Genomic DNA, 10,700 nt, shown 5'->3' with positions numbered 1-10,700 from the left:
GTTTAAAGCAACTAAAATATTACAAACAAATGCTGTAAAGTTGTGTGCAATAAGGTATAAAACCTACATAATGAATAAGTTAAAGATTTCACAGTTCTCAGAAGGAATAAAAAAAGCTTTAAAAAACTTAACAGTTTWCTTTTTAACACAATTTTGCAAAACTGATCAACAAAAATCAACTGAGCTGCTGATCTTTTTATAATATAATTCAGTCTCTTACCATTTTTCTCCCCCTGCAGCCACGTGTTGTTGGACAGTGTATCCAAACTGGGCTTGTTTAGGGCCTTTGATAATCCGGGGTCTCTTTGTGTCAATGTTGAAGCAGTCATGGAGACCTTAGAAGAAAACAGGACTTCAAATCAGAAGACATAAGAAATCTGATGTGCAAGAGTTCGCATCCRAAATGTGAAAAAATAAATGTGCATTTGCTAAAGAGGTTTGTGTCGAAATRACCACATACACGTTGGCTGGTTTTAAAATGACTTGTTTTTACAAGCCTGACAAATACCTGTAAATGCACAAGATACCTTTATGTTTATACAGAAACAAATATACTTTACAGTTCTAGGAGAGTAACAATACATGTTTCTGTTTAACTGTTCAATACTTTGCTCTAGGTTCAATATACSTTTGTATTGAATAATACAGATTTTTGAAATTTATTTTATCAGCTTGTCTTTGGAAGATGCTCTGTGTTGAAAGGCTCAGTGGATCTACATTTAGCTACTCCATAGGCTGCATTGTTGAGCTCAGATCCACTAAGAAACTGGCTGTTTCAGCAACATTTCCTTTTAAAAACAGTACTTTTGATGTTTCTGTATTGTTGCACTCRTAGTCCTCATATCTAGAAACTAAATAGGCTGAGTTCTGTTTTGATACAGTAGTTTGTACTTTATGAAATGTGACCTGCAGAGGGTAAAAAGTGTATTTGTCAGGGAACTTGATCAAAGCCAATTTATTTTCCCAAAGGTGTATTTGAATTTCTCTCACCGTTGAAGACATCTTGCAGAGGTGGCAAAAAGAGCTGTGAGCATCTGGTTTCAATTATAATACTAATCAGAGAGCAGGTTTTTGAGACTCTGCGAGTCACACCTAATTAATGGCTTTAATACTCATTGGATCTTTAAGTGAGAAATGGATAATACAGAATTGTGTTTTTAGTTAAATGTGAATTAGTCATTTATTATTGGTCATTTGTCTTCTGCACAATCTCTTATCAAATGTTGGTTTAAGTTTCAGTAACAATCTGAAAGATCCCACTACATCCCATTAACATTCAAAACACTAAAACACGTTTCAGTGCCAAATACACACTTGGAGAAAAGAAAACAGGAAAAAAAATGAATGAAGCTTATTGCTCAATGATGTACAGAGATCTTTTCTCAAGATTAGGTTCGAAATAGGAGTTTTCTCACAGTTTGAGCAACACAGTCTGAATGAGAGAAGAAAAGCTTCTGCTGTCGGCTTCCACAAACTTCCCCACTGCTTTTATCTTTGAGGCTCTTGCTCACATTCTGTTGGGTTCATTCAGTCTCTTGGCGTAACGCTAAACATCCCCATTCACAGGCAAATCCCCATCTGGGAGAATCCAGTGATGTGAAGTCAACTGAGCCCAGATAGGGGAAACTCAGTTAAATGTAAACCATGAGGGACAGGTCTGCCAATAAATAAATAAATAAATAAATAAATAAATAAATAAATAAATAAATAAATAACTGGATGTGTGTCACAAATTAATCTACAGAGAAAAACGGAGTTTCAGTGCATCAGTAGCACCAGGTGCAGCTCAGTTACTGACCATGGTAATAAAGCTGGCATGGTTTTTAGGCAACAGTTTTTTTCTCCTTATCTATGTTTGCTATAATGGCAAAGTAAGCTTAGGATGATTGTCTAAACTAAGCACCAAACCACAACAAMCTGTTTTTAAAATCTGTTGTCTGCAGCCAAACATTATCAATAAGAAGGCAAAACAATCAGGCACATTTAACCAGGACAATCAATGTAAACTGATCCATGCAGGCTAACTTTACTTTGCACTTTGCACAATCACTTTATTTTTATGTCCTGATGCATCTCAGTAATCCAGGTAAAAAATCAAAAGGAAAAAAATTGTATAGGTCCTCTGGACGGGTTCTTCTTTAATGAAACGTTTCGTCTCTCTTCCAAGAGACTTCTTCAGTCTGAGAGTTTCAGGCAAAATGCAGGCTTTTGAGTCCTGCCTCCAGGTGACTGATACTCACATCACATGGCTATCATTCACAGGTGACTGATACTCACATCACATGGCCATCGGGCCACATGGCCCGGCCATGTGGCCCGATGGCCATGTGATGTGAGTATCAGTCACCTGTGAATGATAGCCATGTRATGTGAGTATCAGTCACCTGGAGGCAGGACTCAAAAGCCTGCATTTTGCCTGAAACTCTCAGACTGAAGAAGTCTCTTGGAAGAGAGATGAAACGTTTCATTAAAGAAGAACCCGTCCAGAGGACCTATACAATTTTTTTCCTTTTCACTTTATTTTTACATCATAATATTTTTGCAATTCATCTAAAGTGTTGGTCTGGTCTCTAACTACTGAACAAAGAGTACTTCACTAGCCAGAACCGTGCCATGAAATGAGTTTAAATATTTTATTAAAGGAAGGGGTCGAAGGGATGGATGGGATGAATGTAAGAAATCTGGGGAAGAGCATGGATGAAGGCTGAAGACTCAGAGTGGGTCACAGTCTGCAGGGAAAAGTCCTTCTTGAGCCTGCTTAGATGTTTTTTAGATAGGGATGGAGGTGAAAGGAAGGGATGCAGAGATGAAGGGATGAAGTTATGAGGAAGGGATGTAGGAAAGGATTAGGGGACGAGGAAGGGATGGGGAATGTAGGGAGGGATGAAGGGAAGGAGGAAGGGATGATGAAGGGATGGAGATACGAAAGGGATGGATGAAGGGATGAGGAAGGGAGGGAGGAGGGGGAAGTGTGAGGAAGGTGGTGCAATGAGGGCGTGAGAGCGTTCGGAGGAGAGGTAGGGCGAAAGGGGTGGGTGGTGTTGAAATAACGAGACGAAGGCGAGAAGCCAGGGGAGATGAGTTTATAGGCTCTGACTGATGACACTGGTGGAAGAGGCGTGGTCCTGCTTCCAAATATAAGTTAATGTTTTAACTTCATATTTCATCAGGGATCAAGTGAATCAATCCAATTCAAGGTTTAATCTGAAGTTACCATTGATTGACAAAACTTACAAATAGATTATGTCCAGGTGATTCGGATTAACCCATTGAGTGTTAATGTTTTAATTAGGAACAGACAAATATTTTGTGGTTTTGTTGGGGGCTGGTTCCTCAGCATTTTTTTCTGAAAACACCTTACAGGGCAAACATTTGCATAAAATAGCTCTCATTAACATATCTTCATGAACATGCTGACCTTTAACAAATAACTACATATTCCTTAGCCAACAAAAACAACTTTTAAGCTTGTAGCATGTTGTCGAAGTTCTCTCTATAGCATATTTAGCTTGTTGCTAACTTTAGCATTTAAACCTGCAAAATACACAGCAGCAATTCTAACTGCAGTAAAACCTATTAAAACAAAAAATACCTTGTTCAAATTCCTGCTGGGCCCTTATAGAGAGTCTGTAAAGACTTTTGATTATCAGCAGTCTTCCCTTGTTAATAAAGTTCCCTGTTCTTTTCTGCCATAATCCAGCTACTTACAGGAAGTACACCAAAATAAAAGCCCAGTAAGAAGTAACATAAAATAAAAGTATTTGACAGATATTATTCTGAGGAGCACTCTTTTACAAGAATAAAACAATTGCCAAATCATGAGTTCAGACCAGATATTCCTGTCTATCACAAGCCCCTCTATCGATTCTTTATAATTATTTACTACATTTGAAAAATACTCACAGGTTCTCCTCATAGYGCAATTCTTCATTAGTGGAGGATCTGTTCACAATAATGAACAGATCCAAAAAGAAACAATCACATTAAATAGGCTATTAGTCATTTAACAACATATTGCAAAGCTGTATGTGTTGAAAAGTTCATGTCTTTTTTATAATACGGTTAGTTGTATTGGCAGGTTAAATGTAAATCAAGCATAGCAGCATGTTTTAATTACCACAGAAAGAAGAAGAAAAAAATCCCATTTTACCTTTAGGTGATAAAGACTTCATAAAAGCAGCGTGAAGAACATGCTCTTTTTGTTGCACCAGTAAACTGTAAAGATTTTCCTATTTGAGAGTGCAGCTGTTTTCATGTTGAAATGCTAAGAAGGTGCATCCTGAGCAGCTGTATTCCTTGAAGGAAAATGGCTCATTGACAGAGATGGGAAATTATCTGCATTCCTCAGATAGTAAATGTTTAGGAGGGTTAACAGGCTGTCTAAACAACAGGCAAACAAAAATATCCACTCATGCCATTTCCTTTGCATGTATTTGTAAATTCAAGGCCCAAACTGAGTATTTTGTGATTGCACAGCTATCATGTAAACTGCCAGCTACAGAATAAATACAGAAAGTCATTTCTTATTTTTCCCCATCAAGTTTGTCACACCTTGACTGTCACCACCATGGACCACTTGGTCCATTTCACGAAAACATTCATTAAAATAAATAGCCATCTTTGCCATACAAACACCTCTTCTAAATATTGACACGTCCACCTCATTGCTGGTTTCCTGTTGTACAGCTGATCCACAYGCTGAGCTGAGCCTTTTATCTGAGCTTCAAGCACCTTTCTAAAGTTTCTGTTTAGCTAAGGATAAAAGGGGTGACCTAAAACGCTTTCTTCAGAACAAATAGGTGTGAGATTTAAATAAAAGATCAACAGAAACTTTAGTCCGTGCATCGCAGCGTAAATTCTTTCAGAAATGGAGAGCAGTGAAATGCCTCCTTTTTTTGTAAACCTAAACTGTGAGGCAGACTTTCAAGCAGTGGAGATACTGTAGATGTTCCAACATACCAACTGTGTGAATTCAGGTTATCAAGTTTCCATTTAACACTACTAACGTGCCAAAGAAATCTGTATCTGCAGCTTCTAATGAAAGGTCAGAATCGTGCTGGGTTTCCTGTGTGTGAAGATTTCAATGCCCAGATAAATAAAGTTCAGGCGGGGGCTGCCAGTGTGAACCTCAGAGTCCGCTGCTGCTGCCTTTGGCCCGGCACCAAGCTGCTGGAGCCGCACCACAAACCCAGTGACACAGAACAGCCGCGTGGACACGTCCTGCAAACAGCTGGCTCAGAGAAATCCCCATATCAGACATAGTTGGTGCATTTTTGTTAGTTGTTAATAAGGATTTATGGGCACACACACATCATCATGATGCTTCCCTCTTTGCCGTTTTCAGCCAGTGTTTACAGTCAGTTCTGTGTTAGTATGTAAACAGTGCTTCAGATTGGATTTATGGAAGCAGGACCGCAGGCTTTGCAACAGATCTGTGGGTTTTCACTTTAGAAAGTAACTCAGAGCAAACAGATTGTAATAATTTTCCATCAATACCCCTTGTGTTTCCAGTCAAATCCCTTCTTTGGAAAAATGCTTTAGAGTGGACGATATACGTTCAAATGCTCTGGTACCTTTCCCTCTGCCATTCTCTGAACGGCACGGGGTATCTGAAACCAGATGTTTTCATTATTCTGTCCACTGGGCACTGCTTAACAAGCTGTTAACCCTCTGAGCCAACAAAAACCCCTTCGGGGCTTTAAAGTCTCTGTGGCAGCACAACGTAGGATTAGCTGTCATACGAAAAGCATGACTGTGTGGGAGTTTAGAAAACCTGATGCTGCAAATTAGATGAACAGGAGGAAGACATATGTCTTATTTGTCTGTCTCCTTGTGGCCAAAACTGTGAATGCAGTCAGCTCAARTTAAAGTTTATTTCCATGGTAGGTTTAAAACAACCTTAGTCGACCCGCATAAAATAAAAAAATCACAAACTAGTTCAATRAACAATCATGACAAAATAACAATAAACATTGATCTTGCTCAATAAAACTCTAAATACCATGCTCACAAACTGTTTTACCTGATGATTTAAAAACAAAAGTTTCTGTTCCAGGCATTGTAAAGCTAAAAAGAGTTTGTCACCTGTTTTTAAACCTGGAACACAAGAACATCTAGGAGAATTGATTTGTTGTCCTCAGTCTTACTGTTTTGTGATGATGTAAAAGTTCAACCGTGCAGTGTTCTCAGTAAAACCCGTAAATACGCMGAATAAACAAGAACGTGACACTTTTTAAAAACACAAAATATTCCTGTTTTTCCCCCTTCTTTTCCAAAGCTAGACATCCTACTTGAAGCTAAGAAATATAATAATTTCCATGTATCCTCTGCATGCTGGGAGCTAAATATGCCCTTAACAAAACTGACTAACAAGTACAGCATGAGACGTGGCTGTCTGCAAGTTATGTCCCCAAAGTGCATCTTTCAATACGAGGTGAACCACAACAACCGATAAACATAGCTTTTTGTGGAAAAAATGACTAATATTGTTGAAAGAATTGTGGAAATAAGCCCAATGCAGTGATGCTGAAAGAGAAATGTCAGCCAGAGAACAAACTGCCAACTAACACATCTGATCTTGTTTTATCAGTAGACTGGTTTTCTCATTTCTTGAGGTTCTATATGAGACACAATGACTGGCATATGGCTGTTTGTGTTTGTGTGTTCAGGTTAGGGCACAGAGGCAACAAATCCAGGAGAGATACTCAGGTTTTCATTTTGCCATCAGCAACAGTCTCCACTTCCTTCTGGGGGATCTGGAAGCATATAGGTTCACTGCCCCAGAGTCTCTTCTAGTGGAGTGTAGCTAAAATCTCCTAAATGAGACACCCAGGAAAGCTCCACTCTGTGCTCTTCATCCTTTCCCATAACTCAGACCCCTGGTACCCCTTCAAACAGAACTGATTTCAGCCACTTGGCTCTTGGATCCAAAATGTCGACACAATAGGTGAAGATTTATGACAGAGATGATTCATTTCTGGACCCAGCTCCTCACAGACTTGTACCAAAACTGCCTTATTTCTAATAAAGTTCCTTTCTGTCTGTGTCTTCTTCCACCCTACCATTACTCGTGGACAGAAAACTGACACATTTGAACTTCTCCACCTGAGACAGMGACTCATCCTCAGCCTACAGGGAGCAGTGAATCCTTTTCTGGCTGAGAATGGATTTAAATTAAGAGCAGGTAGCTCATCTGTTGACAGCATACACATGCTAACAACAGGAAAACATGTTATGCCTCCTCTTGCAATGCTAAGTGAAGCACAATCTGTAAGAGCTTGCTAACCCTCCTGGGTGTCATATTTTAACTTACTGGTGAAAGGACAGTAACCACCCATGACTCTATCTGATATGAGATTAAGAACTGATTAAACCCCATCATACTGCAGACAAAAACCAGATGGTAGCAGGTGTTTGAGGGTTCTCTGGTCAGTGCAAGGAATCGTTCAGGAAAAATAATGATAATAAAAAAATTGAAACTAACATTATGCAATGCTGAATTTGGGTAATTACCATCAACATTTTGCTGATATCCTTGTCTAGCTCTGCTACCTTTCTTTCAATTAAATAGCATTAGCTTGAACCTTTTTAATGTCATTTTGGAGATTTTTGCACCACTTTACTGTTTCACTATGTTGCTTAATATCTTTTGTTGTACTCTGACTGGTTATTAGCTTATTTGTTCAATCAGAATTTATGCAAAATGGAAGTGTTAGAAGACCTATCTACTAGAAGTAAGATATTCAAAACCTACAGAAACCCACTTCTAAACCTCCAAACTAATCCTTTAAACAGCCTCAGACAATGGCTTGGTTTAAAATCAGCTGTATGATGTCAAAAAAATATCATCATCTAACACATTTTTAAGATAACCACTAGTAATAATCCATTTGCTGCATGTCAGTAATTGATTAGTTTTGACATTTGCAACACAATTTTGACATTGTTCACATATCTGAAAGTTATAGTGAGACGTTTCCGTGACGGCTTGAAATCTCTGCATGAGATCATACTGTATGTCCATTAAAAAGATGAAAATCAAAGTTCACATAAGAAAACCATTTGAGTTGACATCCTGCTGAGATTGTGCTTGAGAGGACACGAGCTTTGTGAAGCAAATGACCCTGCTGTTACCATCTAATGTACAGCATATGTCCTCCACATTCGGCCCTTTAAAAGTTATGTGAGTGGGATCTTTGGTCCTGAAGTCCCAAGAATTAACAAACCGTAGACTAAAAGGAAGTCCACTTCTTATACACTTCACAAAATATCTTCCACCACAGCCAGCATCCACTCATTCTCCAGTCACAAGGTCACAAACTCCTTTATTCTGGTGTTAGTCCAAAACTCTGCTCCAACAAAGTCCAAAATTAAACCAAATATTTACAATAGATTTTTCTTCATCCCATTCTACGTTTGAATTCTTCTAAAAGTGTCTAAAATGACCATATATTCATCAAAACAAACTTTACAAACCTCAAAAAGGGTAATGTGTTTTTACGTCTTTTTTTCTATAAATAACAACTGAAATAAGAGAGCAAAGTTTGCCAGTTGAAATATAATTGGCACGACATAATGCAGAGCCACAATGACGAATAACTTTCCAACACAGTCTTTAAACCCTGGTTACAGTTCAGTACACAACTTTAAACCAGGCCAGCTCTTTGTTGTAGTACTGTAATTTTAAACCCTGGTTACAGTTCAGTACACAACTTTAAACCAGGCCAGCTCTTTGTTGTAGTACTGTAATAAAGATCAATACTATATTTATACAATGTTAGTAGATTTATTTAGCTTTTASTTAAGACTTAAAGTTTCACATAAATATTCGTTTTAGTTCTTTTTTATTGACTCCCTGTTAATTCCTTTCTTTCATCTCTTACAGATGTTGCTGTTTTAATTGTTTTATTAGGGACTAACCACAACTCTRGTTGAGCACCAAGAACCTTTCAAATACTAGAAACCTGACTGTGAAAAGGCAGCTGCAGCTTTCATTTAGCAAAATGTTGTATGTTTTCAAAAACAACATAAAAAAGCCAATATTTTCTTYAGTATTGCCACTAAGCTCTGCCTTCCTGTGTTTTGCCCTTATGGTGAGTCAAGAGTCAGTTTATAATGCGACTCACACAAACAACCATTCATTCATTGAAGATATTCGGATAAAAGAGAAATTCTGAACTGACACAAATGTTTGCATTTGGAACCCCCCCACCCCCCMAAAAAAGTAGTTTTTAACTTTTAAAGCATAAAAAGTCAAATTAATGTACACAATTATGGTTCTACATCTGAAATCCTCAAACAGACTCACAAAGTACATAATAAAGTGTAATGTATACACACACACACACACACACACACACACATTTAAACATTAATGACCATCTAAACAACTTTCACTCACCTAAATGTTGGCTGCAGATCCACAGAAGGAGGAAGCTGTAGTACTCCATATGTTTATTGCTGGAAGYGTACATGTGTTTGAGTAATGACTGCTGTGAGGGTGTGTAGAAACTCAGCGGCAGGCACAGTTAAAGATCCCTCTCTGATTGACTTCAGTGAAAGCACTGCCTTTAAAGTGATGAAGGAGGAGGGGACTGAGGGAGAAGGAGGAGGGCCACACTTCCACAGCAGGCAGGAGTTTTCAAGCAAACATTCAGCTCAGCTGGACTGGCTGATTACTCAAAAAAGACTCTTATAGTCGTATCCCAGGATCATAACAGATTGAAACACTAAACCACCAGCAACAACCCAAAACATACAACAAACAGACTTGACTAAAGAGACAAAAATATACACAATTTCTTTTTTTTTATTCCTGTTAAAATTAGTCACTCTCAATGAAAATGTCAATACCTTCATCACGGCCACTGACAGCGTTGCCTCTTGTCTTTTTTGTTAGTGCCTCAATTTTCAAAACATACATCACAGAATCCCATTACTGTCTTGTAAACCTCCATTTAGGTCTGWTGACAGAAGCTTTGGATACTCTGTCATTGCTTGGATGAAAAGGGCTGTGTCAGAAAGGTCCTCCAACATAAAACCTTTTCCAAATCAAACATGCAGATCATCAAGAATGAGATTTCCATACTGGACTGGTCAAGATGACGTTAACGATCACAAGGTCAGMAGGACGGTGGTAAGATGCTGTCAGATTGACAGATGGGTTCAAGGTGTGGGGGTGGGTTTACATCAGGGATCAGCTCTGAGCCTTCTTTTGTTTGTAYAGGGGTGATGGACAGGTTGTGAGATCAAATCARAAAAGGTGTTCCTGTGTTTGCTGAKGACRTTGTGATCTGCAGTGAGAGCAGGGAGCAGATGAAAACAGTCTGAAAAGACACTGGTTTGTTAAGCAGAGAAAATGCATTAAAGGTAGTCAAAGCAAAATAGCATCTGTGTGTGATTAAGAGCGAGACAGATGGAACAGTGAAGCTGCAAGGAGAAGAGGTATTGAAAATGGATGAGTTTAAGGAGGGTCAGCCATCCAAAGCAACAATTGGTACACAATTTCTAACCGATGTGCTGCCATGCCACCTCAAACAACATACATTTATTAACAATAAGCTATTTTACAAAACTGCACCGTAATAAGAAAATAGCATAGTATGCTAAGAAAAGTTTTTAAAAATGCTACGAAACACAGTTGAGAAGTGAGTTTACAGTTTGTAACAAATGAGGCAAAAGGTATTAAAAGATGCCAAGAG

General features: G+C 38.4%; 1 protein-coding gene across 1 annotated transcript in view; it reads right to left on the bottom strand.

Moving 5' to 3' along the window:
• itga11a (integrin, alpha 11a) overlaps positions 1–9,512 on the bottom strand; it is a 57,490-nt gene extending 47,978 nt beyond the window's left edge. The window contains exons 1-2 of the mRNA XM_014001563.1: positions 9,401–9,512; positions 221–335 (exon numbers count right to left, since the gene is read on the bottom strand). Of these exons, the coding sequence (XP_013857017.1) occupies positions 221–335; positions 9,401–9,473 (188 nt within the window). The 5' untranslated portion in view covers positions 9,474–9,512. The remainder of the gene's footprint in view (positions 1–220; positions 336–9,400) is intronic.
• Positions 9,513–10,700: the final 1,188 nt, after the last annotated feature.

The sequence above is a fragment of the Austrofundulus limnaeus genome, unplaced genomic scaffold, assembly GCF_001266775.1.
Source record: "Austrofundulus limnaeus strain Quisiro unplaced genomic scaffold, Austrofundulus_limnaeus-1.0 Scaffold9, whole genome shotgun sequence".
NCBI lineage: Eukaryota > Metazoa > Chordata > Actinopteri > Cyprinodontiformes > Rivulidae > Austrofundulus > Austrofundulus limnaeus.
Note: the sequence above shows the minus strand (reverse complement) of the source record. Positions and strands in the feature narration are given on the sequence as shown.